Source organism: Diceros bicornis, chromosome 23, assembly GCF_020826845.1.
Source record: "Diceros bicornis minor isolate mBicDic1 chromosome 23, mDicBic1.mat.cur, whole genome shotgun sequence".
NCBI classification, from domain to species: Eukaryota; Metazoa; Chordata; class Mammalia; order Perissodactyla; family Rhinocerotidae; genus Diceros; species Diceros bicornis.
Window position 1 is genome coordinate 17,802,443 of NC_080762.1, and position 19,441 is coordinate 17,821,883.

At 36.2% G+C, this 19,441-nt stretch overlaps 1 protein-coding gene across 3 annotated transcripts in view; it reads left to right on the top strand.

The window, feature by feature from the left end:
- Nucleotides 1-18,979, top strand: part of CEP85L (centrosomal protein 85 like) — a 159,751-nt gene extending 140,772 nt beyond the window's left edge. For all 3 annotated transcript variants that reach the window (XM_058566384.1, XM_058566382.1, XM_058566383.1), the window contains exons 11-13: nt 9,706-9,813; nt 12,077-12,308; nt 14,350-18,979. In XM_058566384.1, coding sequence (XP_058422367.1) covers nt 9,706-9,813; nt 12,077-12,308; nt 14,350-14,513 — 504 coding nt within the window. In that variant the 3' untranslated portion in view covers nt 14,514-18,979. The remainder of the gene's footprint in view (nt 1-9,705; nt 9,814-12,076; nt 12,309-14,349) is intronic.
- Nucleotides 18,980-19,441: the final 462 nt, after the last annotated feature.

Below are 19,441 nucleotides of genomic sequence, written 5' to 3' on the forward strand. Positions count from 1 at the left end.
TGTACCTCCAATGAATGGAAATGTATCCTCCCAACTGCCTTTCACCACAACCTCCACTGTTTTTCACCACAACCTCCACTGTTGCAGAGAGTGTCCTTAGGCTTGAACTTCACACTCTGTTGCAAGTGAATTCAGTTCCTTTAGGGAGACAGTCAGAGCTCTATGTGCTATGGCCTGCTTCTCCCCAGGCAGAATCTCTGAGCCATGTCAGTGCCTGTGGGAACAATGTCAGGCTTCTCTCTGAGTGATCTCTAGGAGGTGAGTGCTCAGTGGAGAGAGGGTGAGCGGAAGCTCTAGATCTCTGCTTGCCTCTCCTAGTGCAGAACTCCTGCCCCAGAAACCAAAGCAATCAGGGCCTCAGTATTCTCAGTGGTGCTGCACGCAAAGTAAAGCCTCCGTCTCATGAGGGAGCCTGGGCAGAAGAAAGGAGCTCCCACCTTGTGGCTATATTTGCCTGGAACTTCGCCTCAGCTACAGGTAGCTGAGGGCAGGATGAGAAATGCCGGTGTCCTGCCCTTCCTCTGAAGATAGCTCTCCAAGTGGGAACTGAGGGGAGAGGGAGCCCTGTGTTACTGGCTGTCCCAGTCTGGAGTGGAATTTCCATCTCACTGAGCTCTGACTGTGTAGGGATGGAGTGGATTTTGTTTCAAATACCACTGGCTTTTGCTGCTCTAAGTTTTAGTAGATTTTCTTGAATATATGTTTCTTCATTTGCTGTATGCCCTCAGGACCATTTCCAGAAACTGTAAATGTGTTCTTTTATAATTTTCACGGGGGAGCGGCTCTGAGGAGCTCCTCACGACATCATGCTGGAAGCAGAAGTCTCAGGCAGATTGTTTTTAAAGTTGTATCAGGTAGCAAGATGGTAGTTAACTTAAGAAAGGAATTTGAGCTGTACATTGACTTCGATTCTTATAAACAGACACCTAAAAAATAGCAGTTTTTTATGGTGTTTGCATATTCCTTATTTATTTCTTTTTTTATAAATATTTTGAAAATTCTCCCTTTTATCAGTGGGGGGAAGAATGAGGAAAAGGGATTTAATATTTGTCCACACTTAGGCCAAAGTGAGAAAAGGGGCCTCTGTTGCCAAACGCAGAGGTGTTGGTGATGTGATGATGCTGCTGATGATATTACATGTTACAGGAAGTGTGCTGTCTGATTTATATTTATTATCTCTAAACCTCAATAGTAATCTTAGAAGGTAAGAAAAAGTGTCTTCCTTTTGTACAAGAAGTTGCTGAGATTTAAAAAGATGTGCCCAAGGTCTCAGCTGAGATTCCAGTTCACGTCTGTCTGACCTCAGAGTTTGTACTTTGCCATTGCTCCTAGCTGCCCCAAAGTGAAAAATCCCAAAAGACAGACCAAAATGCACAAGAAAAGTGTTAGTCTGATTTCTTTCTCGTGTAAGCCCTAGGAGAAGGATTTGTTTTAAGAGTCTTTTCCTGGAATGAAAGATACTTAAACTGGAGCACTAGTCTTCTGTGGAAAGCACCTTATGTTCAGTTGCCTAGAAATAGAATTTGGAAATTTCACCTTTGAGGTGAAATTTTTAGTATATTACACTCTACAACATGGTGGTATTATTAGTTCCCTGAGATCAAAGAAAATGCCTGATTTTGTTTTCCACTACATTGATTTCAAGAGCTTCATAATGGGTGCTCTAGGGTGTTTGAACAATCCTTATCTGATTCAACACTTAGCATAGTGCTCTGTGCATAAAAGATGCTCAGTAACTATTTTTGAAGGAGTGAACATAGCCTTTTACTTAAACAAAAACTGAATTAGGTATTTAGTAGTTAGTTTTTCCTTTATTCATTAATTCAGCTCTTTCAATAACTGCTAACTGAGTTTCTACCAAGGGCCAGGCACTCTTCTAGGGGATAGCTAGTGAACAAAACAGACAAAAAAACCTTTGCCTGCAAGAAAATTCATCCACAATGCTGAATTTAGAATGGGCTCTTTTTGGGTTTTTTTCAGCTTTATTGAGGTATAATTGACAAAATTGTAAGATATTTAAAGTCTGTGTCACGGTGATTTGATAAAAGAAATGGGCTCTTTTTAATATTTAGTATAAGAAGAAAGGAATTAGTGTTTGTTGCATAAATATTTTGTACCAGGTAAAGGTCATTTAGGCTTTTGGTTTGTAAGCAACAGCGCCAATGCAATTTAATTTAGCCTAAGCAAAAAAGTAGTAGCATATACTGTATTATAAGAATGCAGAGATATCTGTGGAACCCATAGGTGGGAGTGAAGCCAGGCTTCAGGAGGAAAGAGGCGTTGTTACTTCTCTCATTGCAGTGTGTTTCATTCTTTTCTCTCTCTGCAGACTGACTTCCTTTTCTTCTTTGGTTCACATGGCAGAATATGGCTGCCCCACAGCCACTAAGTTCTATAGTTCATTTCCAGCCACCTGCAGAGAATAACTCATAGACTCTGGGTCTCATTTCCTCAGGTTTGGTCAAGTCGTCACTCAACCTTTACCCGTGAGCTATGACACAAGAGTATAGATGCCCAGTACGAGTATGACTATTTATGACTCAGGGGATTTGTGAATAGGCAGACACCCAAAGATATGGTCTACATACACACTACATACATGCATAATTTTCACAGTACCTTAACAAGGTTGGAAATTCTTGCTAATGAATTTGGAGCTAGAAAGATTGAATAACTTACCCATGGTTGCACAGCACATAAGCTGTGGACCCAGAACCTAATTTTGTCTGACTCTAGAATCTTGTGCTGTCACCACTAACTCTGTGCATTCCCTCTCTTTTTTTAACTTATTTATTTTTATTTAGATATAATTGACATATAACATTAGTTTCAGGTGTACAATATGATGATTTGATATTTTTGTATATTGCGAAATGATCACCAAAATAAGTCTAGTTTACATCCAACACCACGTAGCTATAAATTTTTTTTCTTGTGATGAAAACTTTTAAGATCTACTCTCTTAGTAACTTTCAAATATACAAAATGGTATTATTAACTGTATTCACCATGCTGTACATTATATCCCCAGAACTCAATTTTATAACTGGAAATTTATACCCCTTGACCTTCTTCACCCATTTTGCACCCCCACTCCCACCCCCTCCCTCTGGCAACCAACAGCCTGTTCTTTGTTATGTATGAGTTCTGTTTTTTGTTTGTTTATATTTCACATATAAGTGAAATCATATGGTATTATCTTTTCTCTGTCTGACTTATCTCACTTAGCATAATACCGTCAAGGTCCATCCATGTTGTCACAAATGGCAAGATCTCCTTTTTTTATGGCTAATACTCTGTTGTCTAAATCACATTGTGTATATCACATTTTCTTTATCCATTCATCCATCAGTGGATACATAGGTTGTTTCTATGTCTTGGCTATTGTGAATAATGCTACAATGAACATGGGGGGCGGAGATATCTTTTTGAGTTAGTGTTTTTTTTGTTTTTTTTTTATTTTTTTATTTTTATTTTTTTTATTTTTTAAATTATTTTTTTGTTTGTTTATTGCAGTAACATTGGTTTATAACATTGTAAAAATTTCAGGTGTACATCATTGTACTTCTATTTCTGCATAGATTACATCATGTTCACCACCATATGATCCAGCCATCCCACTGCTGGGTATTTATCCAAAGAACTTGAAAACACCAATTTGTAAAGGTACATGCACCCATGTGTTCATTGCAGCGTTATTCACAATAGCCAAGACTTGAGTTAGTGTTTTTGTCTTCTTCAGATAAATACCTGGAAGTGGAGTTGCTGGATCATATGAGTAGTTCTATTTTTAATTTTTTGAGGAACTGCCATACTGTTTTCCATAGTGGCTGCACCACTTTACAATCCCACCAACAGTGCACAAGGGTTACCTTTTCTCCACATCTTTGCTAACGCTTACTATCTCTTGTCTTTTTGATAATAGCCATCCTAATGGGTGTAAGGTGATATCTCATTGTGGTTTTGATTTGCATTTCCATGATTATTAGTGATGTTGAGTGCCTTTTCATGTACCTGTTGGCCATCTGTATGTTTTCTTTGAAAAACATGTGTTCAGAACCTCTGCCTTTTTTTTTTTTTGGTGATCAGCCCTTTGCTAACATCTGCCAATCCTCCTCTTTTTTTTGCTGAGGAAGACTGACCCTGGGCTAACATCCATGCCCATCTTCCTCTACTTTATATGGGATGCCGCCAAAGCATGGCTTGACAAGTGGTGCGTCGGTGCGTGCCCGGCATCCGAACCAGCGAACCCCAGGCTGCCGCAGCCGAGCGCACACACTTCCTCTGCCCATTTTTTAATGGGATGGATTGTTTGTTTGTTTGTTTTTGCTAAGAGGTATATTCTTTATTATTGTTTATTATTTTGGATATTAACCCTTTATCAGTGATTTGCAAATATTTTCTCCCATTTGGTAGGTCACCTTTTCATTTTTTTTGATGGTTTTCTTTGCTGTGCAGAAGCTTTTTAGTTTGATGTAGTTGCCCAACTTTTGGTATTTTTAATGCTGTAATCTATTTTTTTTTTTTGATCTTGGGTCTCCACTAACAAATTATTGTAGTTATAGTTATTTCTACTACTTTTGTCTTTTAACCTTCATACTAGCTTTATAAGTGATTAACCCATCACCTTTACAACATTAGATTATTCTGAATTTTACTATGTATTTACCTATACCAGTGAGATTTATAGTGTCATATGTTTTCTTGTTACTAATTAGTGCCCTTTCTTTTCAATTTAAACAAGTGCCTTTAACATTTCTTGTAAGGCCAATCTAGTAGTGATGAACTCCTTCAGCTTTTGCTTGTCTGGAAAACTCTTTATTTCTCCTTCAGTTCTGAAGGATAACTTTGCCAGGTAGAGCAACCTTGCTTGGCAGTTCTTTTCTTTCATCACTTCGAATATATCATGCTACACCCTTCTGGTCTGCGAAGTCTCTGCTCCAAAATCTGCTGATAGTCTCACAGAAGTTCCCTTGTATGTAATAAGTTGTTTTTCTCTTGATGCTTTTAAGATTCTCCTTGTCTTTAACTTTTGACAGTTTAATTATAATGTGCCTTGATATGGGTCTCTTTGGGTTCATCTTATTTGGAACTCTCTTGGTTTCCTGGATCTGGATGTCTGTTTCGTTCCCCAAGTTAGGGAATTTTTCAGCCATTATTTCTTCAAGAAGGTTCTCTGTCCTTTTCTCTCTCTCTTCTCCTTCCACTTGATGTTGTCCCTTAAGCCCCTTAAGCTATCTTCACTCTTTTTCGTTCTGTTTTCATTTTGCTGCTCTGATTGGATGAATTCCACTGCCCTGTCTTCAAGTTCACTGATCCTTTCTTCCACTTCATCTAGTTTGATACTGAACCCCTCAAGTGTATTTTTCAGTTCAGTTATTGTATTCTTCAGCTCTGTGACTTCTATTTGGTACTTTCTTCTATTTTATCTCTTGGTTGAAATTCTCACTTTGTTCATGCATTGTTCTCCTGACCTGGGTGAGCATCTTTATGAGCATTATTTTGAACTGTTTATTACATAAATCACTTAGCTGTGTTTCATTAAGTTCTTTTTCTGAGGTTTTGTCCTGTTCTTTCATTTGGAACATATTACTTTATTTCTTCATTTTCCATGACTCTCTGTGTTAGTTTCTATGCATTAGATAAAACAGCCACCTCTCCAAGTCTTAAAGGAGTGGGCTTATGTTGGAGGTAAACTTTCTCTTAACTAGTTTTTAAAAAGATATTGAGAGAAAATATAAAATTTTATTCAAAGAATGCATTCCCCTTATTAATGCTTTCTAGATGCCATTATTATCTTACCTTGTTAAGTATGTATGCTCCTTATTAATTGCTATTTCTTATTATAGTAGCACTATTATCTTACCTTTTATGTATAGTTATACATGCTATTGCAAAAGTAGTGTGCTTGTATTAATAGAATCATAACAGTTAGTATGAAACCTTTCAGCTATTCTCAGTAATAAATTTAAAGTGATTGACTTATGCCTTATTTCTAGATAATTGAAGTATGTGCAATAAAATTTCAACCAAAAAAATCTCAGAGGAAATTGCTTTTAAAGGTTTTGTTGTTATTGTTTTTGTTGTTTGATTTATTTAACTAGATGCAATAAGTTTAAGACCTGTAGCATAAATCCTGTTGTAATAAAGATATAAGCATGTTAGTAGACTAGTATATAAAAATTGGGCAAAATACCTTATTAGATAGAAATTTTTCCATTTTATTATCTAGGGATAAGTTTAGTTTCTTTTGTGATATTTATGTTAAGGTTTATTTTGAAGATGTAAATTATTTTCACAAATATTGTCTCATTTCAAAAAAGGGTTTGTTTCTTTCCTAGAATTCTCTATCTGTACTTATTTGTGATCTTACCCAGTCTCATGGCTTTAAATATAATGTGTGTGCTCACGACTCCCTAATTTTTATCTCCAGCTCAAAATTATCGTCTGGCCTTACAACTTGTTTACCCAGTTGCCTACTCAATATCATCACTTGACATATCAGACATAACATGTCCAAAACTGAATTTCTTACCCCCCCAACCAAAAAATTATAACCCACCTACACCTTCCATATTTCCCATCTCTATTAATGGCAAATCTGCCCTTCCATTTGCTCAGTCCAGACACCTTAGACTTATCCTTGACTTCTCTCCTACCTCACATTTGTGGGCAAATCCTATTACCTTCAAAATATATCTAGCATCTGGCCCCTTCTTCTGACCTCTTCTGTTGCCATCATGGTCCAAGCCATCTTTATTTTTTATCTGGATTATTCCTTCCAGCTTCCACCCTTGTTTGCCTACAGTCTATTTTCCTTAGCCTGAGTGACCTATTAAACAAAAATCAGATCATATGTCATGTCTCTTCTCTGAACCCGTCAGTGGTTCCTCATGTTTTCCAGAGTAAACATCAAAGTTCTTACACTGGCTTACAAGGCCTTACACAGTCTTTTCCCCACTCCACCTTCCTTCTCTGACTTCATCTTATACTATTTTCTGTCACCCTGGCTCTCTTGCTTTTTCTCAAACAGAAGGCACCATCTGCCTCAGAACCTTTGCACTGACTGAAACACACTCTGTGGATGCCTACGGGATACAGTCTTTCACCTCTCTCAAGCCTTTGCTCAAATGTCACCTTTTCCACGAGCCCCTCCTCTACCCGATTTGAGAGTTCAACTCCTCTCACTTACCATGCTCTATTTGCTCTCGAAAGCACTAGTCAAATTCTAATATACAGCACTATGTAACTTACGTATTTGTTATGTTTATTTTCTTTGGTCTTTTTTTTCTAGTAAAAGTCCTACAAGGGCTAAGAGTTTTGACTGTTTTGTTCACTGATGTATCATCCAGTGCACGGACAGTGCTTGGCTATAATTTTTGATGAATGATTGCATGAAGGAATGTATTTGTGAAACTCTTACATGGCATGTTATGTGCACACACATATGTATGTTTATATAGGAAAACTGCTAACATAAGTTTTATTTCAAAGTATTTCCTCTTAAATTGGGTTTGTGCGGTATATAGAATCTGTTGGCTAAGGCACATCTGACTTTCCTTCATTTGAGCTTTTTGTATATGTGGCAAAAGGGGGTTAACTTGTGAAATATCAAAACAACCTGTGTTTAAAACCATTTTCAGCTTCAGCAATGATTGTTGTAAATACCTGTACGTTACTAACATAGAATTTTTTTAAACATTATTATTAAACTGGAAATTTAAAGAGAAATTGTAGACATTGGAAAATTCAGGTTTTTAATTTTAGTAATCCCATTCTAAGCTTAGTAGGAATTTTTCTTTCTCCCCTTTTTTCTTAAACTTTAAACACATGCTTTTTTTAATGTAATTTAAGATAGAGAAATAGTTAATCTTTTAAGTGAAATGTTATTGTCAGACAGCTGTAGCACTTATACCTACTATTAGCCTAGAAATTGTACAGCATTTGGTCCTTTTAGGATAAGCATATCTGTGAACTCTTTCCCTTATTAAAAGGCTGCTTCATAAGTACCCTTGAATCCGACCAACATAATACATTAAGCTTGATATATTTCCCAAATCCAATTTTCCTTCTTATGACAAACAGCACTACTGCCAAACATTTCCAGTTTATTCTGATGGAGAAGATTGCCTGTTTCTTCACTGATTTAAATGTACTCTTACATAGGAACATATTAGTCAGATTTGCTAGCTGATTATTAGTTGCATTCAACGTGACTCTGAATTGGTAAAAATATAAAACACTATAATCTGCTAAAGAATTATATGACAGCATTATGAAAATACCTCTCTGGAGTTCAGTTTTCACTGTTAAAATGTGACATTTAGAGTAGTTTATCTATGGTGGCTTTCTTCTACAATTCTAATAAAATGAATAGTCACAAATCTTAAGAAAATTTAGAGTGAATTCTGGATTCCAGCTAAATAATCTTGTCATGCCAGTAAGCATCGATCTTCAGCTAGGTAAATAAATCCCCATATATCATTCAATCAAATAGGTTTTGATTCAGTTAAATGCAGTTACAGAGGAATTGCAGTATCCAAAAATATACATACTCAGAGATCCCATGTGACTTTGTGTTGTGAGATTCATTTTTGTGTAATATAAAACAAGTTTTCCCTGGAAGGAAATGTGCTTGTTACAGAGCATAATTCATTTGTATCCAGCTTTTGAGTTATTAAATGTAATATTTTTTCAGAGTTTAGCAGACAAATGAAAGTAAAAAGCACCAACGTTGAGTATCTGTTACTGAGAAAACTGCTTTATATTTACAGAGTCTTATCTCAACCCATGATGAGAGCTACCCGTTCTTATTCCATCCAGAGACAATGTGAGGAAAAAACCTTCATAGTGGGATTGGTGCTGGTTAGGTGGTCAGCATTCTGAAGTATTTTCAGAGTTGACACTAAATACAGTCCTGAGGAAAAAAATGAAATCTCTTCTCTGGTCATATGTTTATTGATCTTATAGTTTAACAAAAGGAAAAATGTTGATAGAAACACCTGGAAATCACTGATAACCACAGGGTTTATGGCAAGTTTTTCTTTGGTGCGTAGCTGAAAATTAGACTTAAAGGCTGAAATGACCCAAGTCCTCTGAAAATATCCTATGTGCTGTGTTGGTGTACTCAAGATTTTCTTATGATACTATCATGTCTGGATAGTTTGTGCTTTTGTAATGGAGTTAGGAAAGAGATTAGCTTATCCAAGTCCCATAGTAGACCGTTGGCCTGAACTCAACGTCATATTCACTGCTAGGAATACTAAACACTGAGAGAAGGGTGTTTAGCTGTGTTTCAAATTATAGAAAATAGGGATAGTCTTAGGATCTTTTATCTTGTTAATCATAAGAAAAATGTAAAAAAAAAGGTATAGGTTTGCTGATATGCTCCCAATTTATAAACAAGGATCAATTGATAAAATAACTGTTTGTAATACAGCATTAAACAGCAACTTTAGATTTAACATGTTTTACCCAGATTAAAAACTTTATTGGTAAAGATGGTATTAGTATTATTATTTTTTCCTTTACCGTCATCCACTCTACAAGTAATGTGGGTTATTTAAAAGTAAAGGCTTCCTCTTGCAAGGGACTGGGGAGGACAGAAGATCTAAAGTCTTCAGAGCCAGTGTTCCCGGTTACCTACCTGATTGCATTTTGCTTTAACCATTAACATGCTTTGCTTTACAATTTTCTTTATTCTAGTCTATGCAAGGGAAACTTTCTAAAGAAAAATTGACCTCTCAAAAGATGATGGAAGAACTGGAAAAGAAAGAAAGAAACCTACAGAGATTAACAAAAACATTGCTTGAAGTGAGTAGAAGAAATTCAAATTGCTTTCAAAGGATGATTCAATACCTATTTAAATTAAAGCAAATCTTATTTTGTGCATATTCATAGAACACTTTTTAATTGAAGACTTAATTTTGATGTGCCAATTAATTAAATCCATTTGGTTTCTTACTAAAATTATAATCAAAAATACAAACTTTTATTTTTCTTATATCTTAGAATACAATTTTACAGACTTAACTACAACAAAAGAAATGTTATATGGAGATTAGGTCCCAAAGTCTTCGAATAAGGCATAAATTGAATATAAACAAAATTATCCTTGAAAATCCTTAAGGAAGGTACATTGTTGACTCTTCATCATTGGAACAGACCACACTTTCTTCAGTTAATTACAAGATGAAATACTTGGCTTGCATTTAAGGACATGTTATTCAAAAAATACTTATTTTAGTTTTTTAACCATCATCGTGACATTTTTCCTCTAAATACTTAAGAATGCATCCCCAAAAGTTAGGGAGATTTTCCTATATAACCATACCACCATTGTCACAGCCAATAGAAATAATATTCCTTGATACTTGATAATACCAAGTCTGCAGTAAAATTTCCCCACTTCTTCCCCAAATGTTTTTTATAGTGTTTGTTGAAACCAGCATTCAGTCAAGGACCATAAGTTGCATTTCATTTTGTCTTATAAATCTAAGGTCACTTTCTTCTCCCATGTTAGTGACTTGTTGACGAAACTGGGCCTGTTGTCTTACAGACTTGTAGATTGTCAGACCTTCTGGATTTGTCTGATTGCTTCCTCATGGTGTCATTTATCTTGTTCTCTACACCCTCTATTTCTTTTTTTTTTTTTGTGTGAGGAAGATCAGCCCTGAGCTAACATCCATGCTAATCCTCCTCTTTTTGCTGAGGAAGACCAGCTCTGAGCTAACATCTATTGCCAGTCCTCCTCCTTTTTTTCCTCAAAGCCCCAGTGGATAGTTGCATGTCATAGTTGCACATCCTTCTAGTTGCTGTATGTGGGCTGCCGCCTCAGCATGGCTGGAGAAGCGGTGCGTCAGTGCACGCCCGGGATCTGAACCCGGGCCTCCAGTAACAGAGCGCGCGCACTTAACCACTAAGCCACGGGGCCGTCCCCCCCCCCCATTTCTTGTAAGCTAGAAGTTAGAGCTAAAGATATCATTAGGTTCAAGTCAAACATTTTTTGGCATGAATACTTTGTAGGTGTTGTTCACATCATCAAATTGTCTGTGTCTGGTTATCCCACTGTAAGTGAGACAAATACTGATCTCACTGGGTTTAAGATTTTGACAGACTGATTCTTTCATTGTAACGTTATAGCCTCTGCAAACAGCAAGTCATCTGTGGGGTGATATATAGGCAGCTGTGTGAATATGCAGTTTGCCAGCACCCTCTCCTGTGATGGTTTTAGTATTTACCGATGATCATTGTCTGAATCATTAGATGATTAAAAGAATGATATATTTTTTTTCTAATCACATCATTTCACTTACATTTATTAGCTGGTATCCCTCTGTTAAAAAAATCTTTTCTTCAGCAACGTGCAGACTATTTGGTTATTCTTAAATACAGTACCAACTGGAAAGCTAATTAAATTTACCTTTAATTAGCAATTTCAGGATGAAGAGTAGATGATGACAGTTTCGGCGATGAGGTGAGGGTAACTTTTTCTGAGAGTAATAAATAATGAGTTCACATTGATACTTCCAACTCAAATTTAACAATTCAGAGTTGTTTCGGTTTTTTTTTCTTCTTTGATTTTTATACTTGTATTTCTTTTTCTCTTAACACTGAAAATATTGGTTCTAACATTAACATAATAACTTATATTCTTTTTTCTCAATATACAAAAAATACTTTCAAAGTAACAATCACTATTGCTACTAACAATAAAACTACAGGATGAGGTTTAAAGTTTCTTCGTAGTTCTTTTTGTTTTGGGAATAAATTTCATTATTGAAAAATCCGTACACAACAAAGATGCTCATGATGTGAGAGCTTGAGAGACTCCTAGAAACTGAGACTTTTTGGATTTATGTTTTCTCTCAGGTTTACCAGAGGGCTTCACAGGGCACAGAGGAACAATTTCCATTACTTAAATTATTTCTGTCTTTTTTTTCCTACTGTGTGTATGCAGTTAAATTTGGCTCCCCTGTTTCATGTATAGACTTTGAGCAAAATGTTAACCTGTATGCTTTAGAGTACCTTTCCTCTGTTCTGACTGCCTGATTTTTGTTTTCTTTATCCACTGCAGAACCAAAGACAAGCAGAAGAGACATGCTCTTTATTGGATCAGGGCCAGGAAGCCGACCAATCCAGGCAACAGACAGTTCTTTCCAAACGGCCACTGTTTGATTTGAGTGTGATTGATAAGCTGTTCAAGGAGATGTCCTATTGTTTGTTTGACTTGAAGGCGTTGTGCAGTATTCTTAATCAGCGTGCTCAGGGCAAGGAGCCTAATCTGTCATTATTACTGGGAATCAGATGTAAGTGGCTGATGACTTGTCCTTACTGTGTTGCTTAACAATTAAGAACCTGTCTTCATGAATCAGGAACTTCTGATTGCCTTTTCTCCATTTGTTTTTAGTCTCCTCTCATACTTAGATTTATAAATCTCTGATTCATTCTGCGGGTTTGTGAATACCTGTTATTACTTCATTGCTAGACCTTACCTCATTATACTTATAGAAGTGAACTGGGTATTGGTTGATAGAACACCTCCAACTCTGGCTGTGTGGATGAGCTGCACTGAATCTGTGAATTATGCGACTGGAGTGTAGTTAGGTGTGATTTCCTGATTACTCTTCTAGAAGTAATGATTCTATTTGCTTTCTTGTGGTAATTGTATAAATTAATGACCCAGCCACCTGTCCACTGTAAACTATTTGAGAGGAAATACTCACTTGCTTTCCTGTGCAATGTATGTTCTGTGGCAATTGCTTAATGTACGTGCCAATGCTGTCACATGAGCCAGTCTTCGTAGCCCACAGATCTGTTGCCTTTGTCATGCGTGTCTGCTGGCTTTGTCCCTCTCAGAGTGACATCCACCCATTCTGCCTCAGTTCTGCCTTCCTCCACACAGTGGTGAGAGCTGCCACAGGAATATCCTAGTGTCCCTTCCCTTCTGAGCTACTTTTGTGGGAATACTCATCTCTTCACGTGGTTCTAAATTGTTATAATATTGACATGTTGGTCTCTTTTTAATACAGAAGAAATAGACTTTAGTAAGGAGATATGAGTGGAATAAGACCATAAGGTTTATGCATCAACATGTTGTATTGAGTAATTGCCTAGGAATATGGTTAATATGTGACTAGAGTGGGAACTAGTTTTGTTTCCAGTTTCATCAAAAACATTCCACCATCTTGTGTCATAATAGTTATTTTAGCAAACCAAATGATACTCTTGATCAAAGTAGATCAGTTGTTAAGTGAAACATGTAACTGTGCTCAGAGATGTCAGCAGGATTTCCCCTCCACTTCATAGATGTGTGCACACACATATGCGTGTGGATATGTAAGAAACATTTTAAACTTTAAGTATATTTACTCACTCAGGAAATATTTATTAAATGCCTTTGACAGTCCAGGCACTGAGGTGCTGATAATTCAGATAAATTGAACACAGCCTTGCGTGCACATTAACCAAATTATTCAAGCATTGCCATAAGTACTATAATGGAGATGTGGACAGAGGATGGCAGGGACACAAGGGAAAAACCCACTAAATCTGCCTGGGAAGGGCTGTGAAGGCTCCATGAAGGAGCTGGTGTTGGGCTTGAATCCTGGAGGAGGAGAATTTTGCCAGGTGAGCAGTGGGTGGTTTAGTTAGCAGTGATCTCTTGGAGGAAGAAGCAAAAGCTCACGCACAAAAGACTCATTTTCACCACCATTTTAGAGCTAGTCACCCCTTCAGTTATTTTGTAACCTTCTCTGTTTGCACTGTCCTCTCTAGTATTTGTTAACTTTTTCAGTAATAGGATAAGAGAGCTATCCTAATACGAATAAAAGGGAGATTCAAGAACCTTGCCGCATTCACCTCCCAATGTATGCTCCTTCCAGTCTTTAAAGTTTAACCCCAGAATCCTTACTTTATAATTTGGCATTGTGAAAATTTGACCAGCCAGCTAATTTGTCAAAAACCAATGGATTCTTCTGAATCCTTATCTCATCACTCCATCAATTATCCGTTGACACGGTTCACCCTACCCTTCTTTAAACTCTCTGCTACCATGTTTTCCATGATGACATTCTCTAGGTTCTGCTTCTACCTTTATGACTGCTCAGTCTCAATCTTCTGTGGAATTCTCTGCTACTTAAATACTGGTGTCCCTCAGAAGCCTTAGCAAAATTTTACAAGGACTAAGTAGATAAGATCTTTTTAATATTGAGTGATGCATGATTTAAAGCTGAACCTGACTGGTATTCAGTGTACAGCATTGTATTTCCAGTGCTAGTCAAGTTGAAAATCATAAAATACCTTGTTCAAAAAAATGTGAGATATTCTCTCCATATTTTATTTCCACAGCAATGAACTGTTCAGCTGAAGAGACTGAGAATGACCACAGCCCAGAAACACTCACTAAAAAACTATCGGATGTATGCCAGTTACGGAGGGACATTGATGAATTAAGGACTACCATATCCGACCGCTATGCTCAGGACATGGGAGACAGCTGCGTTACCCAATGATCGAGTGTTGATCCCACAGCAATAATGACCCCTTGCTAATGCTGCTGTGTAACGGTTCTTCATATTTCTTTTTAGGAGCCATAATGTCGAGTTGTCAGTGGCATATGACTTGCACATAGGATTTTTTTTCCTGTGGGTTTGTTTTGTTAGGGGGGAAAAGGAATATGAGGAGATTTCAAAGGGGCTTGTCTAATTAGGCCAGAAAATTGAATTACCATTTGAAAAATGTGGTAGAGTGTATAAGAAAAAAAAATCTGTATTCTCAAACTACTGATTGTAGGACCAAGCTGTGAAGAATGCCTTTCAGATAAAGGGATAGGATTTCTTTTTATCCTGTAGTTTTGTGTGTGTGTGTGTGTGTGTGTGTGCATGTGTGTTTATTCACAAAATTATAAGGATTTCTGGAGTCAAAGCACAGCTTCTGAGAAAGGCACACACTGTTTATTTTTGTATTTCTTTTCTTTCGTGTAGAAGCTTGTGTTGTACTTGGGGTTTTCAAGTGCTGGCTGAAGAAGAGTTCCAACAGCAGGCAAGTGTTGTAATAAAAATGCAGCAGGCAAAACCATTTGTGTTTTGAACAGCCACTGTGCTGAGATGGTGAGGTTGTGGGGTTGGGTTGATTTTAGTACTGTCGATAGGTCAGCTGTTTTTCCAGAGTGATTGTGGATTACTTTAGAGGTGTGAAATTCTGATGTAATGATCTCTTTCATTAGCATTGTAATTTATATACCATAAGGCTGGTTAACGTAATTTGAACTAATTTTAACATGTCTCTTACTATTTACAACTTTTTACTTATGTTATATATATCAATGTAAACAAAGCCATATGTAATTAATGCAAACCTGCTAAGGCCTCCAATCATTATTGTAAAAGAAAGATTAACAAAGTGACTCTGGAACAATAGTTTATCCAGATCTCAAATATTTACATTCTACCAGTTTTGTGTCTGTTTTAAAGTTGAAACTACTTTAAGAAAAAGCCAGCCTGTTTTCTTTATATCTAAATTATCACTAGCATAAAACAAAGTCTAGGCCAAGTGATATTTCAATTCCTTTTATTAGGTAAAATACACTAAAAACAGGGTTTTTCATAGAATATAAACTTGGCCAGGATAGTTCTCCTGGAGTACAGGATATCACTGTGAAATACAGCTGATTTTTAAGTAGATATGCAGTCATTTAAACTTCCAAATGAGTATTTCCTTGTTTCAGTTGGTATTTTGGAGGACTTTATATTATATTGCCTTAGGAGCAATTATTACATTCTTTTGAATATACTTAGTTTTGGCAATCATTGTCCTTTACAGATTGGTTTGTTTTCTTGATGCAACCAAGTCTCATTTTCATTTAGGTCAAGACGAAATAAGAGGCAGAAGGAATAAGGGGTGTGAATCAAGCAGGATAATATTGTTTTCTGCAAGAGAAGATCCCATGTCTGTTTTCTTGCTAGGCTTATATACTGGTGCAAAGGCTGCTCTTAGAAAAGATTTTTCTTAAATATTTTCAGCAGTGAAAACATTTGGGAAAAGCCTTCAAGGAAACTACCCAGGAAGACATTCAGTTCAGAATTTGGCTTATAGACAGCACTCAATAAGTTATTTTATAGATATATGTCAGCAGTCAGTTATAATGCATTGTAAGGATATCAGACTTTCCTTCTGCTCGGTACCTGCGTCCTCCCTACTCTTCTTACTGCTGAGGATCTGGGCACTAAGAAATCAGGACATTTTAGTGATTCTGTAGCCCAAGGCCCCACATAAGGAGGGACTTAGTCACTGGTAAGAATTTGGCTTTCTGTTATGTTCATTTGTTTTTTAGTTAGTGGTTTGAAGACAGGGAGCAGTAAATTTGTACCAAAAATCTGACGCAAAGAATTCTGCCTTGTAAAAATTAATATCTGTAAAAACGACCCTTTCCAGTAAAGTGATAATAGCATCTAAATGAGATAAGCCACGAGGGCAGCGCACATTGTTAACATTCTCTTTGAATAGAATCCCCTCCCCCAAGGCCAACCTCCGCAATTTTTGAAGTAAAGGGACCCCAAAGTGATAGTACTAATGGGTAAATAATCACTGATTTGGATCAGTAGTTTCTTACTTAAATGACTCCTAGGTTTTTAGTATATGTTTTGGGGTTTTATGGCTATTGTTGTTGTTTTAAACAAACTTTTGGTCATTTGTTTTAATCTACTGTAGATACAATTTTGTTTTCTGGCTTAGTTGGGATAAAATAATATTTGGTTTTTTTAAATAAGTTAGTTTTCTAAAACTTACAGATTTTGACTTAATTCACATATTTTGAGGTAAAAATTTTTAAACTTAGGAGGAAATTAACAAACTACTGCTGACGTATTTCATTTTCCAAAATGTATACTCCTCATAAAAGAGAGAATTAAGATGTGATAGTGTAAGTATAACCTGGAATTACAAAATGTAATCTCTTAAAGTCTGGAGTTGGTAAAAGGACTTAGATAATAAGTAGACAGCCTTGGAGGGATTTCTGGGGGAAAAGAAACTATTAGTATTCTAATTCATCAATATTGAATTTTTATTTTATTTTCTATTTGAAAATTTCTTTAGAGATGAAAACTCTAATTATGCTTTGGTGAATTAAATGCTTGTCTTCTATGGAAATGTCTCATGCAGCATTAACGTTGATCATTTGTCTTCTGGGTTTTGAAGTTATTTGGCCTCAGTCACATTCATGCAGGGATAAAGTGACAGTTATCTCAATGAAAGACCCAAATGACCTGTGCAGAAAAAATAACTGCATCAAAGGCACAGTAGTGGTCTTTTCATGTGATGTCAGAAGAAAAGGATGACTTTTGTTAAGCTCTTAGTAAATTTTCAGTGGCCTCTACTTTTAAAAGCTTAAGTATTGATAGGTAAGTCATGCCTGAATTTTTAAAAAATAAGTGTGGCCCCTTTTCATATTTGAAATACGATTCAGTATTTAATGTTAACTCTGATACATTTGAGTGAAATTTATTTTGGTCATGACAGTTGATTAAACTGAATTAGACTTCTTTCAGTAGCTTGTTAGAGACAATCTCAAGGGCTGGAAAATGTTGCTAAAATGGATATTGTACATTTCTGACTTACTAATGAGCTTATAAATTTTGTCATAGTTTAAGACTTATTATTAGGAATCTCTTAGAGGATATTTTTAAAGGAACTACTTTATTGGGAAAATGTTCTTTCAATGTCAGTAATAGTTCATTGAATAACATAGCAGCTGAGAACTTGGACTGTGTTTTTATATAGCATAGTTCAGCTCAGGCACATCTTTAGTTTGGATTATTGGCATTCTCTTATGTAGATTTTTATTATTGTAGATATGTAATTATGGTAATAAGCAATTCTCATAACCATGCTCACCCAGACTATATCATTTGAAACTGCCAGTAGCTATAGCCTTTAGAGCCAAAGTTAATTCATTTTGTTTTCATTTTTGACAATTCTTTTCACTATTCACAAAGCAAGAAAAACTATTTCCTATTTGGTATAAAGAGTATAATTTCCAACTTCACCCCAAAATGCCATGGTGGTATATTGCTGTATGATAATATTATACGTTTAATCATGAAGGGGGAAAGATTTTGGATTTTTGGATTTTTTCTTATTTAAAAGAAGTATTGAGTATATTAAGAATGTAATTTCAAATCAATAAGTCATTAACAACACCATTGCAGCTGCACACAGAGAACCTTTTGTGCCTTTTTGCCTGCAGTAAGCATTCATTTCTATTTTACCTGAGCTATAAGATTGTCGATGATTATTGCACCTTGTTCTTCTGTATATAGACCTGATGAAGAATTTTTTTTTTTTAAGCAAGGAGCAGTTATTCATTACTAGGTAGATAGATACCCTAGTAAACATGAGAGGAGGTATCATATGTCTTTGGAGCCCAGCCTCTTCCCCGTATGTAGAGTGAGCAGGAAACTCCTTTGGAATGTCGTCATTTTTGTGTATACGTGTGTACATATATGTATAAACAGTTATTTAAATACATAAATATAAAATTCAGCATCACATTGGTGTGATGACAAGAAGTAGTAAGGTGCTAGGTGGTTACATTAAAAGCACAGCAGTGTGTATAATCAGTCTCCATGACTGGTGAATTTTGTAAACTAGGTTCAGTTTTTGAACCACCCAGAATACCTCATGTGTAAATACAACGGTCATGACTTAATTGAAATACAGTTATTGTAAAAAGAATGTGAAGCCACTGGTTGGCTTATGCCTTCTAATCTATCTATCATTCTTACCTCTTTTTTTGTAAAGGGGTTGGTTTTTTGTTTTTGTTTTTTAATAGGGTTTACAGCTAGAATTTTGAATGCCAAAGTTCTATTTATTAAATAAAAAAAGAGTTTTCAATGTTAATGGCTAAGTATTTTTCCACTGGACTATTGTTTGTTGATGTTGGAATTTGTATTTACAGAGAAATAAATTTTTTATAAAAAGATTTATGTCTTCCAAGTGCCTAATGTTAATATAAGAATATATTTGAAATTTCAGATTCTCCTAAATTCTCAATGATAAGAATATGCTGACTTGACTTTTAGGTAAAAGCTTTCTGTAAATACACAAGAGAATCTTGGACTAGACCATGGAGACTTCTGCTTTAAGTCTGACTTACAGTTTCTTTTCAGTTACTGAAAAGCTTTATCTCAGGGTCTTCCCATGAAGGGCACTGAGATTTTCTGATGACAGGTGCCATAAATCCAAAGCATGCCTGTGTCCATTTCAGCTAGTAGCGTTTGTGTCCACCTTTAGAATTTCTAAAATCCCTATTTAAATCAAGAGTCGTCTTTCTACTTTTCCAACAGACAAAATCCGGTGTCAGGGGGCCGGCCCCATGGCTTAGCAGTTAAGTTTGTGTGCTCTGCTACTGGCGGCCTGAGTTCGGATCCTGGACGTGCACCGA